The sequence below is a fragment of the Brassica rapa genome, chromosome A07 (genome assembly GCF_000309985.2).
Source record: "Brassica rapa cultivar Chiifu-401-42 chromosome A07, CAAS_Brap_v3.01, whole genome shotgun sequence".
Lineage (NCBI taxonomy): Eukaryota > Viridiplantae > Streptophyta > Magnoliopsida > Brassicales > Brassicaceae > Brassica > Brassica rapa.
The window spans coordinates 28,263,989-28,286,097 of NC_024801.2; the positions used below are offsets into that span (position 1 = coordinate 28,263,989).

Here is a 22,109-nt window from a genome sequence, read left to right on the forward strand (position 1 = left end):
AGAAACGTGAGAGAGGAAGAAGAGGAAAGAGACAGTGGAGGAGGTAAAAAGCTGACACGTCGGACGCGCGCAAATGTCGCTGTTGTTCGTCCTGCGTACTACTCCTGACACTTTCTCTCTCTTAACTGTTTATTTTTTCGATACTCCATTTGTTTTCTAGCAACTTGATTTGTGTTTACTTTAAATTAATTAACTGCGGGAATCCGAGATTAGTATATATTTATACGATTTGTAGAGATGAATTAAATACACATATGATTCTAGTCTCAGACAGAAAAGCAATGGTGGTTAAACTATATAGTATGAAATCAGACATATATGTGTATAATATAATATCCTTTTGCATGTCAGTATCGAAAAACATTTGGTCTAGCATATTTGTGACGAACTAATCATATCTTACTACTAACAAATTATACATTTGAATATCAAAACTGAAAGCTAGCGTATATATAAGCAATTAAACATAAAAGTATTGATCAACCACTATACAGAAAACATTTCACAACATATAAGACGATTAGAAAATAAGTTTAGTAATAGTATCGTCGTTGACAGAAGAAAAAAAAAGTGCAATAATTAAATCGATTAATTCAATCCAGTGGTAAGGGTAAGACTAAACTTTTTAAAAATCAAGTTGTATAAGTAAGATTTGAAGGTTGCTTTATACATGATTAATCTGCTGAATAGTACCCAAAAATATTAATAGATATTATTATTGTATTGTATTAAATATTATTTAGATATTAAAAAGTAAATAAAAGGGAGGAGGAGACGAGAAAGCGATGTGAAGAGATCATGCCAACATTAATAAAGAGGATATACTCGTTGCACGAATAAAAAGTCTGAAAGCAAAATTTATCTTTTTTTTTCTCCTGTTTAATCTTATTATTTGTGCCTAGAGAAAATCAAAACCTAAAATATTGGTTTAACTAATGTTAATCATACGATTGTAAGTAGTGGATTGCATATTTGTATATTAATTAGATTTAGATGTAGACATCTTTGTTTGTGCCTTCACATGCGGATCATCCAATGGAGGTGCATTATTCTAAACCATGACATTTTGAAACGTTCAATATTATTTCTCCTTTTTAACAAGTCTTTCACATTATTAAAAAAAAAAGAGAATGCACGTTAATTTAGACAGAACTAATATGCTAATTTTCTACGGCCGAAAGTTAATATAGAGTTGGTTAAATCTTCCACTATCAATATTGTAACATTTTTTTGCACTTATACATTAACATGCGAGCTAGTGTGTTTGTATTTGTTGCATGCTTCAAAATAGAAATCTAGTTAAACATCGCAGAACGATATACATCTCTGCATAGATTCCCACATTATCACTTAACAGTTTGTTTTGTATGGTATTGTTATACAAGTGACTGCTCCACCGAGTTGTAAACTATATATATGGACAACCCGTGATTTTATGAGTTTTCTCACCCATTATTGTAATACTGAAAATGGAGATAAGAGTATGTGAAGGTAAGGAACCAAACGTCACGTACACACTAAGCAACAAATGAGTCAAGAACAAAAATAAAGAGAGTGACGCTTGACCGATTGATGTTTATATAAATTACTTTATTATTTGGAAACTTTTGATGAATCTAAGGACCATTTCCCTACGGTTATGCTTTTATTTAAATAATGTATGTATAATAAGCGAAACAAACGAAGCAAAAGTGGGAAGACTTGGTGTAAAGTGATGGGATATGCAAATGTTGAGATGTTAGGGTTTGTGTCATTCAACTTGTCCACTTATATTTTAGATATTATTTTTTATTAACACCCATTTATTTATCCAAATTTTCGGTTTTAGTGGGGTTTCTCTATTTTTTCTTAAAGTAATTTTGTTTAATTATTACTCTGGAAGCTACGATTTTGATATAACTGTTTGGAGGGTTGGAGCTGTGAGAACTGTTTATCAAAACAACTCTATTTGATTTCTATATAATTAACCTCTAATCCCATAAAACTTTCACCGTTTAGGTTTCATATGGCATAAGAAAGAAATAACATATGGTTGAATGATGAATAAAGAAGTTGCAATGATCATTTTATGCTGTGAAATCATAGCTCATTGACGTTTTTATCCTGTGTTTGATTTCTTGTAAAGCAACTTTAAAACATTTACTTCGCAAATTTTAAGGAAACAATTCAGTTCAAATGGCAATTCAACTTTATCCATGGTATGTAACAAAAGTCAGCTTAGGAGTTGAAAAAAACAATTTCAAGTTAACTATATATATGAATATTTATAATAAACCGTGGAAACATACAACATCATGTGAGTTCAATAATGCCAATAACTAATATATAGGTAGTTAGATACATGATTAAATCAAAAATCATCTTTAGAAGTGCAACATCCACTAAACTAAACGGTTTATTCCCCGTACATATGCGTATCATAGTGGAGTACATACATGATCTTATTATATAGAAGATTAAAGATTACATCAAAATGTCTTTGGAATAATTAAAGTTGAGAAATAGATGCTAAGAGGGGTCATGATGGGGAACACTAAAAACTTTATAGATTACCTTGTGAAAGGGGGCACTGATGAAATGGTCCAACCTCACTCACTACCCTATTGATTATAGTAGCTTTTACCTTTTTTTTGTTATTTGTCCTAAGAAAATATTTAAATTAATAAAGTTAAATTAGCAATTGTATGCTTATTGTTGGGGATTGGCCCCCACTTATCAGTTTTCACCCCTAGGCCATCAATGTGATTTGACTGCATAACTATGAATAAATGAGCCCTAATGGGAACAAAAACATTTTTCACCTCTTTTAGCCTTTAACACACTCCTCTTGTTGTCAATGATGTGAATCAGAATCACAATTCCACTATAGGTAGAATAGATAAATTCAAAATTTCAAAGTGAGGAGTACCCACAAACCAATCCTTTTGTCAAATGACTTCATTTTCAGAGGTTGGTCTTTTGTATATTAAGGTCCAATTGTTGACCTCCATCGATAATAGATCACTTAGATTATCTATCACATGATTTTTCTTTGAAAATTTTACATTGGCAAACGATATATTAAACTTGAAGAAGAGATAGGATTTGGTAAAGGCAAACACAAAGAGATCAATCTTAAATAATAATACCATATAAACACTAGCTAGGAGCATTTTTCTTCTTATTTTACTCACGAATATCAATGACTTACCAATTTATCAAATGCCAAAGAAGAAAAATGAAAATTTTCTCTTTCTTTCTTTTTTTGGCTCTTTATATTGGGTGGATTTGGTGTGAAGTATTCTGAAAGCACTGCAGGAAAAGCCACAAGACATTTGTTTATTTCTCATCATTAGTACCATCCAATTTCAAAAGATGAATAATGTAGAAAGAATTATAAAAAGAAAAATATAGTGTTAACAATCAGTCATATCCCACTGAACCACAAACACTTCAAAGCTCATGTGAATTAGATTTAGACCTCAAAGTGTTTCCCTTTTTGTATTATTTTTACATATATTTAAATATCACAGCAAATATATATGATTATGATCACAATAGACCTGCACATATGTTCCTCTTATTGTTTTTTTTTTGTGCAGAAATGATGTCAGATTCTATAATGTTATTATAAATCACAACATAACTTGGAACTTGATTTTGATGATGCAATAAGAAAGATATGAAAGAGTGGTATTATGAGTTATAGACCCATCTGAATACCTATAGAATATAGCAAAATCATTGCAATCTATCTCTCTCACACACTCTGATATCCCCACACCTATTAACTACTATTCATGGATACTCTTTTTTTCTCTCTTGAACAGGGAAAAGTGTCTAGGAAAGTGTTTGTAACAGTTGTTTATTGTCTATATTAGGTGCCCATACATATCCCAAAGTCTTAAGAAAAGAAGAGAATTTAAATTTTTAAAAGAAGAGAAAGAAAGCCAACTACCCAAATCATTTATGTAGTTTGGTTGGGGTTAGTGGGCAGGTATCATATCCAAGATGCAATAGGTTTATATAAAGTATATGTACACATATGCTACTTTTATGTTAATGTATACATGAAAGTCCTCTTCTTTTTCATGTGGATAGATATCATGGAAATCAGATTGGACTATGTCAATGGAATAAAAAGATCTTTTGTTGGGAAAAAGATAACTAAAGTGCTGATGTGGGTATCAAGAAACAATAAAAAGAAAACAAAAGAAAAGAGAAAAATGGAGAATCAAAAGTTTGGTACAATGTCTATGATCCACATTTTGAAAATAGCAAAGGTCTAACAGTAAAAAAAAACACAGACATGCATGAGGAGCTTCAGGCTCAAGATGTCATCATCTTTATTCATTTAATCAGCACCGAGTAATGACCACAAAGCAACACTTATTAACATAATCATGGAATTAGTTGGTATAACACTATAACTAGACCAATACAAGAATTAGATGCATTAAAGTTTAAGATCTGGAATATGTACTAATATCTAATACAGAAGAAGAAATGCAAATACTTCTGGAATATGTACTTGGCTATTAATTGATCACTGAATTAGATTTGGGGATTTGAAAAAAAAATGCTGAAAACGATTTTTCAAAAGAAAAAAAATGAGAGAGAGATTGGACCAAACAATGAAGGAAAATAATATTGGGTGATTGCATGATGTGTTCTTCTGTCCAAAACAGTACACATAATTCACAGAAAAAAATGGTTGGGACTGTAGTAGGACCACTCACCACTGTACAAAATAATGGACCATAGGAGTTTTTGTCCCCAAGATATCAAAACCTTCCATTCATGAATATGATACCCCCTAAAGTTTGATCTTTTATGTGTCAAGTTGTTTATAATGCATCATCATCATCATCTTAAAAAGTATCTAGCTGGGGCAGGGCTCTCCCCCTTTGGTTTTAAAGAAACACCACGTCTTTGTCTGTGTACCAGACAAGTTTTCCAAGAACAATCAATAGAGAACCTGCTGAAGTATTTTAGAAGAAGAAAAATTCAAATATCTAAAATGTGGTTATAAGTCTTTGTCAGTAGTTTTCTGTATAATCAAATGCAACATCAGCGTATATATTCCAATTCGTGGTTGATACGTTTAGATGTTAATGGATGATCCTTAAGTTTGGTCTGTGATTTGGCTTTATCAGGGAAAATGTAGAAAAGAGAAGAAAAAAATTGTATTAAAAGATGTGTGTTTAGTTGATTCGTGATGCTTCAATCAACCTCAAGATTTTGTCTTTATGCTTTGAATTGTGTACCCTTCATTTGGATGAAGATGCCAAATGACAAGGACATGAATCCATTAACTTGCTAAAGTTTTCAAGAAAAAAAAAGAAGAAGAATCTGACTTTGGATGTTCTTTTGTGCCAATAGGTGTGGATTTCAAATTGATATGTTTCAACTATATATAGGTTAGTTAGCATGTTCAAACAAGACACGGAACCTAACTAAAGGACATAAACTGACAACTAACTACGCAGTTCATCACGAGAAACCAAGTGTTTATTAGTCTTTATCCGTAAAGTAAAAATTGATTTATCATCAGCAGCCTATTACCATCCAACACAATGAGAAAGAGAGTTTTGTTTGTTTATCTCCACAAAACAAAACAGGGCCAGCAAAAATGAACGAGACAGGTCTTTGGTTCGTATATTATAATGCACTCTGTGGTCTAATAATGAAAACACTGACCTTTTGTTCTCAGGTCTCTCAAATGGGGAGTGTGGAGTGCGATTTAATTGTCCTTCCCTTTGGCTCTTTTTCACATGATGCCTTCACAAAGCCACATGAGTTTCTGGACCCCCTCTCTCTTGCATTCAAAATAAATGTTCCTTCGTGTGTGTTGTGTGTAAACACATAGAAGATTCTCCTTATCGTTTTCTCAAGAGAGTCGTGTACACTGAGTAAAAAACAAGTGTAGTTATAATACACAACAACCTCCACATGGACAAGATTGTTCACAATCACATTCACAGTACATAGTCACATCTCCCTTGGTACCGCGCTATGACACGTTCGAGCGTTCATCAAGATAGCATTCTCAATCAAACAGATAGTATTTACGGTTCTGTTTCTTGGACACAAGTCAATAATATCTTACACAAGTACTAGTACTCAACCATCGAGAGCTTTAGGTTGATAAGCAACCTGGGTTCGAAAACAACCTACTACACTCCACTATGTTACCACGCGGATATGACCCATTGTTTATGGCCCATTTGAATATTCGGGTAGACGGTTCATATGTGGATTTCACTTCTCTTTAGGATTATTGGATTAGTCTAGACTTTTTCATATATTCAAAGGGTTTAAACAAAAAAAATACAAGAAAATGATAAATCAAACCAAGAGTTGAGGCAAAGGACTTGTGAGGTCACATACCCATATAAATTTGGAGAAATTTTTTTAGTGTATATTTTTCTAAAAGTATTTTAATCTTTTGTTATATTTTGGTATTTGACCCCACTAATTTATGTTTATGTTTTCGTATGGCCCATTAATTTATTAGAAAAAACATTTTTGTAAAAGTATCATATATTATCAAGTTTTAATATAAAATTTAATATATTATGACCAGCAAGAAATATTTCTACCTCAGCCACCACCACCACATCACTGCTTCTAATTTTCAGAGCCCTTTAGACTAAATCTTATGTCTCTCTGGTTAAATGTAACATTAGGAGATAACACTTGAAGACTGCAATTGATCATTACACACACTCACTTCTCTCCGACCACAGAGTGAAACAAATCTCTCTTGGAACAATAACAAAGGACACTTCTCGATCAAACCAGAACCATCATAAGCTTCTTTGAGAAACACTGTACCCCTTGCACCTTTGTTAGTAATGTAGAAGATCCCTTGATGCTTTATCAAGCAGAGTATTAGTCTCGAAGGAAGCAAATACTCAGAGTGAAATGCGTCCAACTGAGAGCACGTCACTCTCTTCTCCATTGTTAAACTGAGCAGCTCGTGAAGCACGGCCACAACTCGTTTCCTAGCTTTAGGATCTGCAGAATCAAACCTTCTGGCGTTAAGGTAAGGAGATGGAAACTCCATCTTCTGCCACTTCTCAAACTCCTCTAGATAGCTCGCGTTTGGTCTAAAGCCAGGAGGAAACGAAACCTTGAACGCGTTTGGGCCTAAGAAGTTACCATCCTTTGTGATCCTAACCTTCTTTCTGTTCTCACTTCGATCAAGAACACGTGATAGCCTCTCTTCACGTGCGGTGATTGCTAGTGAAGAGTCCCAGTTCTCTAACACGAGATGAACTTTCCCATTAACAACCTTCAAAGAGAAAAAATCAGGATACTTGGGGATCAAGTTACTCTTAAAGTCCTGAGGCAAACCCATTGCAGATTGAATGAACTCAACTTTCTCCAAAGGCACTCTACAGTCAACAGACATCATCAGCAACTTCCTGAGATTGTTGACAAGAAGAGGCTCCATTGACTCTGTAGCTTCACTTTCCTCAGCTGCAATCTTATGAGCTTTCTCGGTTAGCATGACACAAGGAGGCTCTCTGTTTCCACCTCCAACGTGGAATATCGAAGGGTACTTCTCAATGGCAGCCATTAAGTTCCATTTGTGAACGAACCCAACGTGCTTCTCGAGGTCCCTTAGAAGAACCTTTCCATGTTTCTGGGATTGGATCATTGATTTGAGTTGAAGTATGAGAGATGGTTTCTTCTTTAGGTCTATGGCTTTGTCAAGCTCGTGAACTCTGTGGTATACTTTCTTCTTCGGTCTAAATCCTCCACCCGACTTGTGCCTCACCTGTACAGGAAACAGCCTCAAGTTTTCACTTTCTCTAAAGACACTCTTCTTCAGAAAGTGGTTCAGACAGGAAGAAACCAAACATCTTCTGTACTGTAATGGTTTTGGCATTATATCGAACATGTTGTGTGCATACTCCCAAACACAGAACAGCACGACGCTTTAGTTGCAACTTGTCTGAAAAGCTATTACACACGCCAAAAAGAATAATAAATACAAAACTCGGGCCCGTCGTGTTATGTATAACTCAGCCCAATGGACTGAGCCAATAAAAGATGTAATACATCATAAATTGGGCCCGAAGAGCTAATCTATAACTCGGCCCATTAGTTTAGATTTTCACTCCTCCATATATACTCTTGCTCAGAAACTGAATCATACCGGAAAAAAACAAACATCTTCTGTACAGTAATGGTTTAGACATTTTATCGAACCCCCAATGTGCACAATCGCGACCAATTACAGAACAACACAACACTTGAGTTACAACTTGTCTGAAGAAAAAGATTACACTCACCAAAAGGAAAATAACCGAGTGTACAGAAAAAAAGGAAAATAAAAACAAACTCGGGCCTATAAGAGAAGAAAAAACTATAATTTTTCCATAGATTTGGCCCGATGAGTTCTATAAGAAGGCCCAATGGACGGAGCCCATAAAAGAAAGTTCAAATTTTCGCTCCCTTTTATAGCTTGTCTTCCAAGTCGGAGAGAGGAGTGACTTGTAGCTTCAAGCCTTTACGCTTCCTGATATGATATCTGCTACTATGCCCGAGAACCATTTTCCATAGGATCCGAAGTCAACATGTCCCAATGATCGAAGATAGTATGAGGAAAAGCATGTCCTGATATTGCAGCCCAACCGTGGAAGCCCCTAGTCCGATGATTTTACTGAGTTGCATTAATGTTTTCATGTTACCCCCCTCCCCCACACACAAAAAAAAAAAATTATGCAGCTTTTAGTAGAGAAAAAACTTACAAAAAATCTTAACGTATAAGTAAAACTGTTAGAAGTAGATCTTCGTGAAGAAATTCGTAATAGTGGAGTCAAAAATTTATATAAAAGTTTTAGAGTGGTACAATCCGACGTAATGGATAAGTATTTATGACAAAAAAAAGCATATTCGATATATACACATTGTGTTACCCAATACATATGTTTATTTATTTACTTAGCATCATTTAAATTCGACATCACTTTTAATTTGGTAATTCATAGTTTTCAAATGGAAAATATTATCTACTATATATACAACTATTTTAATATGTTCGCTATTCCATAAAAACATCGTTTTCTGTTTCAAATAGATTATTTTGGTTTTCGATTAGAGAAAAAAAAACTTAACATAATAATGAAAGATTAACTAATATATAGATATATAAATTTCTGTATCATTTTGACCATTGCAAATTAGGAAATGCTTGAATGTTTTATTATAAATGCGATTGGTCCTTAGTTTAAGAAATTTATCCAAACTTAGAAAAATACTTAAGCTTCGAATATTACAAGTTACAAACTGCACAATAGTAACAACAAATTATATATATGTTTTTGTTACTATTAAGACTGGACCGCAGTTGTTGTTACCGATCGAACTCTTATTATATGCATTAATAAAAATTAGGTAATTCTTTTTTTGTAGCTTAATTAGGAAGTCCATTTAAAAGTGAAATTGACCATGACTTTTTTCTTGAATACGTAGACATATGGAATAGATTTCATACCTTTCTAACTCATCCCAAATCAAAATAATACTTAATATACATCCAAATTCTTTTAATAAAAATGAATTGGGACCACCAATCATATACCGTCTCTGCCTCTGCGTGTGCCACTCTACTCTCTTATATACATTAAACCTACATTCGCATAATTGTCCGTTTCTCTCTATCCACTGTCTGAAACCAAACATGAAGTCTCCGCTTCGCCGCTACTCACAAGTCGCCGATTCCTCCTCTTCCCACCACTCTTTTTGCTGCAACCAGATTTTCCGCCGCGATGTTCATCACCCGACATCGTTCTTGGTTAAACGAGCAACCACCGTGGCATCGAGTATCCCTTCAGGACTTGTGCCGGTCGACGTCGGTGAGAAGATGGACCGGTTCTTGGTGAGTGCAGAGCTGCTTAACCACCCTGTGTTCGTCGGTTTGCTTAACCGATCTGCTCAGGAGTACGGTTACGCTCAGAAAGGTGTTCTTCATATCCCATGTAACGTCTTCGTGTTTGAGCGAGTCATTGAGGCTCTCCGATCTGGAGCCTCTCAGTCTCGTGATGTGCCGGAGCTTGTTGCATCGTTAACAGGCGATGAAGATGTGTCTCTGTGGTTACCTGGAGTTACAGAGTAGCTGATGGTTGTGTTTCTTGATCTATAGCCAAGGATATTTTTGTTTGATCTTCTCCTTTTATTGTACTGATCAAAGAAAATATTTTTGATGATTGAAATGAGAAGTTTATTTTTGGTTTCATCTCCGAATGTTTTTTTTATGTGAATAAATAAAGTGACGAAAACTATACGGATAATCATCAGTTATCTAATCAAAACGCAAGTTATCCACTGTAGTGTAGTTTAACTATTAAATCTAATCATTTTAAAAAGAAATTAGTCTAAAAGGAATTGACTAATAAATGATAAAGATGTTGATTATACTGCCATGATATCTTCCCAGCACCTAACATTTCCCCAATAAATTGATTAAAAATGATCAGATGTGAGTCATACAATTTAAAATAAATTGAAAGTATTTGTTTATTATATATAACAACATAAGTATATACTAAAAAGTCATATAACTAATCAAGTGGATATTGATTTCAGAGAATCAGACAAGCTATAATTTATTTATATCTTGTACGTTAACCTTTTGAAATTTGGAATAATAACATGAACAGATGTTATATCATCGTCTTATGTTTAATAGTGAGACAGTGACCTACATTAAGTTGTATGTATTTTTAAGAAATCAGCATCATGAATATGTCACGCAATGCTCTCAACTATGCGATGTAACATCCATTGAATTTCAATTCTTTTTGTCAGTTGAAAAAGAAATAGCTAAATGAAACTTAGGATCTGAAATAATGATTATCTCACACGATTTATTGTGATTATTTTTAAGAATAGGATAAAATGTTCTCACATGGCCATATCTTGCATGTACCGTTGTACGGGCTGGACTCTTCGTGGGAAACAATTTGCTCCTCTGTTCACAGATTACAGCATATATTTGGTGAGATTAACAATTCTGTTCAAGTACACGGTTTAGAGATGTGGCGACCTATGTGTGGTTAAAAGGATGATATCGCGTATCTTTCAAGCTCTAGAGCACATGTATTAGACTACGTTGTTTTGTCCGAATGTTACAATTTTATACTACAACGTTGGTACGACGTACTAAGCGAGTTTTTAAATAGATGAACTGGAATGATCGTAATCTTCCTTATTATCTACAAGATTCTTCCATGATTACCAAGGTGGCTGTGAATTAAAAGAAACTCACTTCGAATGAACTATTACTAAAACATTATATAGAAAAGTACTCAAAATCTACTTCACCAAAACTATTCTCAAAATTAGATCGAACAAAAATTTTAAATGATAAATTTATAGTTGAAGCAAGGTAAAACATCAAAAGGATAAAAGTGGTTTTTCAAATTCTCTTCTTAGATTTAGGGCTCTTCGTTGGTTTCTTCTTCGCCACGGTACTCAGTTTCTTCGTTGGTTTCTTCTTCGCCAAGTTACTCTGTTTCTTCTTCTCAAACTCCATTATCACTCTCTCGTCCTCTTTAATGCCTCTTAGAATGGTAAAATTCTCTTTCAGCTTCTTCTTGAGCTCAACGATGTCAGTTTCCGGAACATCCTTACCTTCTTCACCACCACTCTCTCGTTTCCGTTTGTTGTTCAGCTTCCGAGACTCGCTCTTAGGCTCAAACGATTCCTTCAGAAGAGAGTAATCCGCAAACGCCTGCTGCGGAGTCACCGCAGAAAGAAACGTTTGGTTTTGAGAAGTGTTCATGTTGGAGATTGTTCCAGCCATCGTTGAGATCGCTGGGTGGTAGTGTTTGGTCAAGAGGTTGAGTTCCCAAAGCACTGATGCGAAGGCCCCGCTTAAGTTAGGATCTGTTGCGTATGGCTGATACTTCTGCAAATTGAGATATTTGTATAAATATCCGAAAGTAAAATTTGTATTTAATATAAGAGTAATGATCAGTGACGTACTGCGATTGAACCGGACACAGAGCCGCCTCCAACATCGTTCTCTAGAAGGTTTCTGCATTTGACGTTCCTCTGGAGGAGATTCTTCAAGGTGACAAGCGCTGTAACAGAATTGCAGAGTGAGAAACGGTTTTTGAGGATGAATGTGTTTAGTGATGTTTGTTACCTGACATAGACTCGGCACAGCCAAAGCATAGCGCGAATGTGGCTAAACGTTTAACAAACGCAGCTGCTTTTTGCATGTCTTGGTGTCTGTCATCGCACAACATTATCTTCAGAGACTCGGCCAACACTTCACCTGAATCTCTGTTTCCACATCACAAAGCATCTCAAGAGTCAACTAGATTCAAGCTTATTCCGCGGTTTAAAAAAGTTATTAACAAACCTTCCAGGGCGGTACTCGAGGAGGAGGTTGTAAAGCTGGACAAAGAAGTCTTGCAAGTCGACGTTCAAGGCGTTTAAGTTGCTCCTCATGACTTTGAATGCAACAAGGCAGCACCTCAGGCGTTCAGATACTGTCAACAGTTTCGAGTTTTTCTTCTTTGTGGTGGAGACGCTGCTGCTGGAAGCAAGCTTCTTTAGATAGTTCATGAGATCTCCGATGTAGTCCAAGTCCAATTGCTGAGTGAATTTCCCCAACCCATCCAAGCATGGAGCAAGCAAAGGGTGCGGACCGAAGGCGCCAGGATTCAAAGTCGTGTCTTCTTCTGTGCTGCTGCAATTAGTCAAAGTCACAACGTTAAAAAAAAAATCACAAAACATTGAGTAAGAAATGTAACCAGCTAATATAATTATCGGTGACTGCAAAGCCCTGCAAGAACTAATTTATCAATCTGTGGAAATACCTTTCGCCAATTGAAAACATTGTTTTTCTAAGGATACGGAAGTAAGTCTCAAAAACAGCAGATAGTGTCTCGGTCTGCATCTTTCGCCGCTCCATAGCATCTGGTTCATAGGTAACTCCCCTGTAATCAGCATTAACCTGAAAAAAAGTCATCAAGGAGATACCACTTTAGATCAAAGGAACAGTAAGACCCGGAACTTCTGATGTTATGGTCGTACACTTGTCAAAAGCAGGGAAAACAATAGCAAACCCTCAAATTTTACACCAGCAGATCTATTGCACAAGAGTAAAGTAAATTACCTCATCTCTGATCTTAGACATCATTTCTCGCTTGGATTTCTTCCTCTCATTTTCTTGCACTTGGTTTTGCTCCTCTTGGTTATTTCTTTTATCATTTTTCTTAAATTTCTTCTTGTTGGCTTCCTCTCTGTCACGCTTTCCAATATCCTCGTCAAAGCGTATGGACATGAACACCTAAAGACAGATAAAACCAAAGGGGAAATGACAACAGAGCAGAGACAAAGAGATAAGAAAATATAAACCAGATTGTTCTTGGAGAATACTTTCCCAATAGTTTCACGCCTTGTATTAGTCTTACGATATAAAAATATTAAGTTTGAGATCTAGCCTTATCACATCAGGAGCAGTTCTGACACCTCTACCAAGTTAAATGGTGCATAAATGTGTGGTTCTTAGATTGTTGAAATAAAACCAATTGGTATACCTCAATAGAGTTAGGATGAAGCTGGCAATTTTGAGATTTGACTTGATCAGCAATCAAGCGTACAGCTTGCACGGTCAGCTCACCGCCATGTTTACCTTCGTTGGAGAAAAGAGACCTAATAGTAGAGCAACAGAGTCTCCTGCAAACACAAACATGCGCAACAAGTGAGTCAGATAGGGTCCAAATAGATGCAATTGCAGTAAAATGACATGACTATGACAAAAGGGATATTAACACTTCTACTACGAGTTATAATCCATGAAATCTCAGTTGAAAATCATTCAAGATCTTAGAAAAAGAGTTAGAACAACCAGGACCTTACGACTTCGTCTGGGGAGCTAATATTTCTGACAACAGCAGTTAACAGGTTATCACGGAAGTTGAAGTGAGGTTTCGCATCCAGCAATGTACAAATGCACCGATTGGCAACTTGGTTGTATACTGGCTGCCTTTCAAAGGCCATCAACTTCTGCAGATATGACTGTTAAGGACATCAACAGCAAAGGAAAATGTGTTAGAAATATATTCAGAGGAATAAAGAATTAGATATAATCGATATGCATACCTTGTATGCTTTTAATAAAGTTGACTCATAGAACCGTGTTTTCTTTACTTCCTTTGAGACCTTCATCTCGAGCTCTTTGTCTGTAGGAAGTCTAATCCGATAGCTGGCACCACCAACAAAATCAAAGATGTCAATTCCAACACCAAAAAGGGAGAAAAATAAAAGACTGGCTAGCAAAAAAAAGTGTAAGAAAGAAATTGATAAAATTACCCAGGAATAATATCTTTAAATACGGCCAACACAGATAACAAGCAAAGTTTCACTATCTTTGCATTCTCATCTTTGGAGATGTCTAACATTTCCTTCAAGGATCTTATGTTAGCGTCTGGATCAGAAAGTAGTAGCATTCCCAACTCTGCAAGTCTGTTCTTCTTATTTTCAAACGACTCTTCAGCAGATAGTTCTTCTTTCACTTCAGCCTGACCAAAGAAGAAAGACATTCACATGTTAAGAAATGATAAAAGAAACGTATTAAAATCACAAAACCCTTAAGCTGATATTAATTTCTTTTATGGAAAGGTAATAGCAAGGTCAAGATGCACAAAGCTATCAAGTATGATGCTCATAAAAAAAGCGTATCATCAAATAATGAAAAATCAAAACTTTTTGCAACTTAATAAAATGGAAAAAAAATAATAGAAAAACTCAAAACAAGCATTACCAGAACTGCTGCTTGGGGTGTTTCCTCCTCTTGTAAGATCTCTTCAGGCACTTCCTTCTCTTGTTTCTTTGCCTCCTTTTTACTCTTTTTAGCTTTTGCTCTCCTCTGAGATTTGTTCAATATATGTTCATCTTCCAGGACATCCTCTTCTTCTGCTTCCTCTGGATCTGCTGCAGCTAATTTCGACTTCTTTGTCACTGAACCATATCAAAACAAGCAATCAGTAGCCACAAAAACAGATAAGAATCCTTTAATTATGTCATCATAATAATTTTCGTTGATTACCAGTTCGAAAATGGAGTTTTCCATCTAAAGTCTTGACAGGGAGCACATCAACAGGATCCACTTGGATCTCGTTACTCCCTTTCTCTTCTTGTTGGACATTCTTCTTTGATCTTTCTTCCTCATACTTATCCTCCACTGTCTTTGCTTCACCAACGCATTGCCTAGCATCACCACCAAAAAACAAGATATCATCAACACATTGAATATAACAAAACAAGACCTCTTTGGCTCATAGCTTGCGAATATATATATTGAACACTAAACTTATTCGCTTATACTAAGCAACCACTAACACAGAATGAATCTCAAATTCGACCGAAGAATCATAAAAGGAGCTATAGGCACCTGTTGATAGCAGTGGTGTCGATTCGAGAGACGAATCGGGCGTAATCCTTGTTCTCTTCGACGTACTTCACATCCTCGTCGGAAAACTCAATCTCCTCTTCTCTTACTTCCGGCGGAAGCTGCGGCGGAGGAATTGCCTTGTCTTTGCGGCGATTTTTCCCCATTTTATCCCTCGCTAGTTCAGTAGCAGCAGCGACGGAGAAGAGAGAGGTAGGTTTTGGTTAAATTTTAAATTAGGGTTCAGGGTTTTTGAGCTACGAGCTAGAATATATAGTTAAATAATTATATTGAGATGTAACAGCTTCACATTGGGCCAGGCCCATTTGTTGGTAGCGCTAAGTTTAAATGGACCCAAAGTGGTCTCTATGGGGGTTTAATTTAAATTTTTCACATTTTCAGAGGTTGACGTACTAAGATAATCACATGAGAACATGTAAGATTTGTATTGTTCATGCTGTATTGTTTTTTCTTATTCGTTTTTTGGGGTTTTGCATGAAAATCAAAGATGAAATAATTAAAATCCAAAGTTAATAAATGAAGAAAACAAGAAGCTGACACGTGGACTTTAAATGTTTTCGTGAAGGAAAGAAACAAATTTCATAAATGTAAGCAGGAGCATTGATTACAATTTAATAGATGTCACGGTCCAAATTAATTGAATTCGTTTCCATTAGGATGACTTTCTTATCAATTTCTTTTCTTTCTTCCTCATTTTTTTCATTCATTATATTATCTAAAATCCACGAAAGATAGCTTTAAATTGTAGCTTCGTTTATGTTTACATGAAATTAGACTAGTATTATATTTTCAAATTTTCAGTGAATATGACACCTATATATATTTTAAGATAGTGTTGTCATTTAGTTATAGATGTAAACCTAATTTCATAACTGTAGACGTACGAAGACTTTACGCTAGATTTTTTATTTTGGATAAAGACGAATATCAAACTATATATATATTATACGTATCTGGAGAGTCTTTAAATGCCACACATTCAGAAATGTTAAATGCCAAAACTATGCTACGTACGAAGTATTATTATTTATGGTCCCACTCTGGTTTTATATAAAGTACCATTAATCAATCTCATCTACTCGTCGACCGTAATAAAATACTACCGCAAGACCTTTAGTCCATGCATCTACATGCATGTTGCATTACTACGTTTCCTTACGTTGATATATTATTTTTTATAAATAAAAAGTTTGTCATATTTATTATTGGTATTTTTAGTATACTTACCTGTGACTTATTATACGTTAGCTGCAGTTATTGATCATGCATACCAATATATGTGCACTGTTGATTAAGCAGTTGAAGGTAGGTCGGCATATTTTTAAATGACCTTATGATCAAATTAAATTCTCCAAACTTAACCACAGGTATTACAACATTAAATTCTCTTAGAAATTGAAGAGTTGTCCCATTTAATTGGCCTTTTCTGTAATCAATTTTCGTCAAACACATTTGAATACTATTTCTGTTTTTTTTAGTTTGTTGAAGGTATCATGCATGCAAACCTCTTCATAGTTTCATTTAGTAGTCAATCAATTCTCTCTAAATCTACTTACCTTTTAGGCAAAGAAGAATTTGGATTGAAGTAGTATGTTTTTTTATATTTACAACATAAAGCTTGACTATAAATGTATTAATTATATACTCGACTAACAATTTTTAATAAGTTTACACCAACAATAAATTAACGAATTTAGTTTATTTTAAAATTTAAAATTTATCATTATTAAATAAAAATATAATAAAAGCATTATAATCTATCTTTTCCGCAATATTTTTTTTTGTTAAAAGAAATTTATCTTCTGATAACGTATGGAGTATATAAATGAATTAACTGTCAACAACAAAAAGTGTTCTTTCTACAAAAGACAAAACGAATTTAGATGAACAAATACAATGAATGTAACTATCGTCCAACCAACCATGCATAGACTTTGTGTAATTCAAAGTAAAATTGAGTTTAACATAATCGTAATACAATTAAATATTTTGATCCATAAATGCCATATTTCTTGTTCTAAATAATTCTATTCTACCTAGTAGTAATTACTATTTTTTGATCGTTCAACTAACGCATTTACAGAAAATAGTAGCACCCTTCAAATTCCATCGCATCAAATTTTTGGGTCTTTCTTTTCAAATTTTATCTATCATTTACAACATATCATCAAGAAGACCCCCAAAGAATAAAAGACGTTCCAATTAAGCCCCATAACTTTCAAATTGAAATATTAAGATCAATCTTAACCTTCTTCTTCGTTGAAGAACTCGTAGGCAGAGAAACAACGGTATCGCATCTCGGACATCTCGGGTTGTTCTTCATCACCAAAACGTAGCTCAAACATCCTGGACACCCAGCCGCCACCGGCGACGACGACGCAACCTCCGCCCCACGATGATGATGACGATCGTCCGGCGATTGCCGTTTCTTCAACACAACCGGATCTCTCTCGGCTCTCTCGAGAGCTGATTTCACCTTGTCAAGCGTGCAAACGCTCTGAAAATTACGGTTCGGCGGGAGAAGCTTCAGCTCCGGCGAGGTGTCGTCGAAGAGGTTAAGCAACGGCTTCGCGTGAGAGTTTGTTGGATTCGGAGGGAACAAATTCAAATCCTGAAACGACGACGACGTCGTTGGCAATGTTAGATTGGATTGATCTGCGTTTGTTATCGACGAGGAGCTCGTCGAGTTGCATCGCTGCAAATAAACCTTCCCTGACTGTTTCAAAAATTCAAAAAATCAATCTCTCTGTTTCGTTCGATTCGAAATCAATTACAAAGCTGAGGAGAGAGAGTGATCGAATCGAAACGAACCTTGAGATCGAGACGCTTCTCCCATCCGGTGGGGACTTGGAGATCGAGGTCTAGCTCTAGTGACCGATCACCTCCCCCTCCTCCTCCTCTGCTTCCGAGGAGATCGCGAGTCATCGGCGCCGTCGTCGATTTCGCGCCGGAGGATTCTTTCGCATCGTTGTAACCGTTTAGTAACCGTACGAGGGAGCTGACGTCAGCGGCCATACCAGAATCGAGAGAGATAAAAAGAGAGCGAGCGAGAGAGAGAGAGAGAGAGTAATGGGCTGTGTAAAAAAAATGCGGAGAGGGGTTATATAGAAGGAGCCAATATTAAGAGCCGAATTGTAGAAATGAAGATTGTAGAGGAAAATTAAATGCAAATTTAATTATTTTATTAATTGCTGTAATTTATCCTATACGTTTCATATTAAATATTTATTGTCAATTTTGAAATTTAGTTTTTGATGCATGTGTTTGATAAAATTTACAATTCCTTGTTTATTACTCCTTCTGTTTTTAAAAGATGCATATTCTAGAATTTTCACATATATTAAGAAAACTCATTAAATATGCATTGTTTTTTTATGAATAACAATTTTTCATAAGTTTTAGCTAATAGAAATTCAATAAACACCATTAATTTTTTTTGAAACTTACAATTTTTCATAAAATCAAACATTAAAAAAGTAAAAAATGTATATTTTTGAAACAATTTGTTTTTCCAGAACACATCTTTTATGAACGGAGTGAGTAATTAGCTATAAATATTAATTCAAACAAAAAAATAAAAATAATAGTAGTATGTAATAAAAGAATCAGCATGCTAAACCATTAGCTAATTAGTTGTAAATTTTTCTATACGTTTCATATTAAATATTTATTGTAAATCTTGAATTTTATATTTTGAATGTATGTGTTTGATAAAATTTTCAATTTCATTTATATTTTATTAATTTGCAATAAAAATATTAATAAGAGTAAAATATATAATAAAAACTAGCATGTAGTACTCAAATTTCTTAATCAGCTAATTAATGAGTGATATTGTATAACTAATTTGGCTATCTAAACCATTTAAAAATAGCTTTAGCTAGTAAAAGCAATATACTACTTCTTCTGTTTCTTAATGATAGATTTTTTAGAAAAAGTGTTTGTTTTATAAAGATGTTTTTTTTTTGTGTTTTCTATGAAAAAATTATAAGCTTCAAGAAAATTAATTAACTTTGTTGAATTATTATTGATTAAAAGTTATTGAAAATTGAAAATTATAGAAAACGATACATTTTTTATGGTAGTTTAATGTGTTTTCTTAATATGTGTGAAAATACTAAAAAGTTTTTTGACCAAAAAAAGTCTATTTTTTAAGAACGGATAGAGTATTATTCAATATTTACAACAAAAAAAAATGTTGTTGAATTTGATTTTTATTGTTTTCTTTCAGAGTTGATTTACATTGCTTTCTCTGGTGTAGAAGCTATGTAGTATTAATGAGGAGGTTACATTTATCGTTGTACCATTATTGACTAGCATTTAAATTTAATGAATTTAATGTGTGTTGATCTCTAACCCTTTTTTTCTTTCCCCTACTTCACGCTCTACACGTTTTCTAACTATTCGATTTCTTACGTACCCTTACCATATTTTTGTCACATTTAACTTTCTATTTAATTTTACATCTTTATGACATTAAATTTATACATCCTCCTTCTTCACAACAGCAATATCGAACCCACTATTGATACCTAAATGTATTGTTTCTTATATGTTTCCTTATAATATACAGTAGTATTTTCTTGTAATTATTTTAGTATTTTCTTGTACTGTTAGTTTTTTTTGCCAACTTTTGTAGTAATCGTCGAATGGAGGAGAGACAGAGCCAAAGTGTCTTAAATGCGATAGTGAGAGCATTAAATGCTAAGCGTCTCTCCATAATTACTTTTCAAACCTTATTACTTCAACTAGATTTTTTAACCGCGCTACGCGCGGATAAGATATTATATGTATTTTTCTATTCTAAAAAATAATGTATAATATTATATTATATTATTTAAAGAATATAAATAAGACTACATAACATAAATATTTTTTTTTTATTTTCTTTGTGGAAATCATTATGTTGTTTGATTGTTGTAGTTGATTCACATATTTGCATAGATATTTGTGATAGATGAATAACTATATTTTTATTATCAGTAAATAGTATATATTCATTATATAATATAAGAAAAATGAAATTATTTACTTTTTAACAAACTTGTCTCATGTTGGGGACTCGGTTATAGACATATCATATTCGAAGGAAACATTTTTACACTTATCAATCTTTTTAACAATCAAGAAACAAATCTGAATATCAAAACAATATCTCATACGATCTCTTTGTGGAATAACTGCTCTGAAAAAATTGAATTTATGCATCAAAAAGGACAGGAAATAGATGTGCAGATATGTTATCTAAGTCAGCTTCACAAAGTACTATTCATAGTTCATATATCATTAATGTCCATCCTATTTTTTTGTCTACCATTTCTTAAACATCTTGAAATAACTAATATTAATTAATAATAAACTTTTTGGTGGAAAAAAAATCATATTTGTCAAATTATCGCTTAATTATTTTATTAATATGGTCTAAGAAGCTTTCAAGTGATATCATAGTTTAATTTATTAGTTTTTTTGTTAATTTTTAGAATTTTTTGTATTTAAGATTTTTTTCCATATTAAACTTCTATTTCTTTCACAAAATTGATATATATATATATATATGTCGTAAAAATTACCATCAAATCAGTTTTACTTATTTATTATTTTGTTTTAACGAAAATACACTTTTTAAATAATTTAATTTAAAATAAAATTATAAATTAATTTGCTGTATTCTAACAATTTCATTGATTTAATTAATTTGCTTTGGTGGATAACTTAAAAAGTTTTCATATGAATCAGGGAAAGCAAGCTTATGTTGTTATATTATATTTATTTTGTGTATATAGAATCTATATATAATGCTAGTGTAATAAAGAAAGAACATTATTTTTTTGTAACTTCAAAAAGATACATTATTACAATTTGAAATGAATCAAAATTGAATAAAATGGTAATTAAATATTTGTAAATCTAATTGTTTAGTTGGATTCTCATGAAAAAAAATCGATTGGTTAAACAAATGTTTCAAAATTTGTTGTGGTATTGTTTTGTCTATAAATTATAAAATTTATTGAATTAATATATTTAATTATTGCATCCTTAAATAATATTTTATTAAGACATTAGAGAAATATGTTTTGAGTTGTTTTGTCAAAATTGTACAAAAATCTATGCTTTTTCATATTTGTAACTTAAAAAAGATACATTATGACAATTTGAAATTAATCAAAATTGAATAAAATGGTAATTAAATATTTGTAAATCTAATTGTTTTTTTATCTTGTTTAGTTGGATTCTCATGAAAAAAAACGATAGGTTAAACAAATGTTTCAAAATTTGTTGTGTTATTGTTTTGCCTATAAATTACAAAATTTATTGAATTAATATATTTAATTATTGCACCCTTAAATAATATTTTATTAAGACATTAGAGAAGTATGTTTTGAGTTGTTTTGTCAAAATTGTACAAAAATTTATGCTTTTTCATATTTGTCACGAAAATTTATATGTTAAACTTCTTTTTACAAAATTCTTAACTTTGTCACGAAAACAAAAATCTATGCTTTTTCATATTTGTCAACGTTCTCACACTTTCAAAGAATATATTAGCTTAGTCACTTACTTATTTTTTTTTTACAAAACAAAGTATCGGAGTCTTGAAAGTTGAATTCATATTATTCTAAATGTACATAAGAGTTTGTGATTACATACTTAGTGGTTCTTGTATATGTGTCCAAGAAAGTTTCAATGGCTT

General features: G+C 33.4%; 4 protein-coding genes across 5 annotated transcripts; 1 reads left to right on the forward strand and 3 right to left on the reverse strand.

Moving 5' to 3' along the window:
- Positions 1 to 6,492: 6,492 nt before the first annotated feature.
- On the reverse strand, positions 6,493 to 8,122 carry LOC103832390 (protein WHAT'S THIS FACTOR 1 homolog, chloroplastic). Its single transcript, XM_009108384.3, has one exon. The coding sequence runs from the start codon at positions 7,886 to 7,888 to the stop codon at positions 6,665 to 6,667; it is 1,224 nt and encodes a 407-aa protein (XP_009106632.1). The 5' UTR covers positions 7,889 to 8,122; the 3' UTR covers positions 6,493 to 6,664.
- Positions 8,123 to 9,427: 1,305 nt separating this feature from the next.
- LOC103832391 (auxin-responsive protein SAUR40) lies at positions 9,428 to 10,228 on the forward strand. The gene has a single exon (XM_009108385.3). It carries the CDS (start codon positions 9,674 to 9,676, stop codon positions 10,106 to 10,108), a length of 435 nt encoding a protein of 144 aa, XP_009106633.2. The 5' UTR covers positions 9,428 to 9,673; the 3' UTR covers positions 10,109 to 10,228.
- Positions 10,229 to 11,260: 1,032 nt separating this feature from the next.
- LOC103832392 (nucleolar complex protein 3 homolog) lies at positions 11,261 to 15,669 on the reverse strand. Of its 2 annotated transcripts, none has more exons than XM_009108387.3 (13): positions 15,401 to 15,669; positions 15,056 to 15,216; positions 14,771 to 14,967; positions 14,320 to 14,528; positions 14,110 to 14,212; positions 13,862 to 14,025; positions 13,545 to 13,683; positions 13,121 to 13,294; positions 12,822 to 12,958; positions 12,362 to 12,688; positions 12,143 to 12,282; positions 11,980 to 12,077; positions 11,261 to 11,902 (listed from the first exon to the last, which is right to left on the reverse strand). In XM_009108387.3, the coding sequence occupies exons 1-13, from the start codon at positions 15,562 to 15,564 to the stop codon at positions 11,411 to 11,413; spliced, it is 2,505 nt and encodes an 834-aa protein (XP_009106635.1). In that variant the 5' UTR covers positions 15,565 to 15,669; the 3' UTR covers positions 11,261 to 11,410. The 2 variants fall into 2 exon arrangements, with proteins under 2 accessions (XP_009106635.1, XP_009106634.1); XM_009108386.3 differs by having other exon boundaries at positions 12,362 to 12,691.
- Positions 15,670 to 17,351: 1,682 nt separating this feature from the next.
- LOC103832393 lies at positions 17,352 to 18,515 on the reverse strand. Its single transcript, XM_009108388.3, has 2 exons — positions 18,230 to 18,515; positions 17,352 to 18,134 (listed from the first exon to the last, which is right to left on the reverse strand). Exons 1-2 carry the CDS (start codon positions 18,431 to 18,433, stop codon positions 17,637 to 17,639), a joined length of 702 nt encoding a protein of 233 aa, XP_009106636.1. The 5' UTR covers positions 18,434 to 18,515; the 3' UTR covers positions 17,352 to 17,636.
- Positions 18,516 to 22,109: the final 3,594 nt, after the last annotated feature.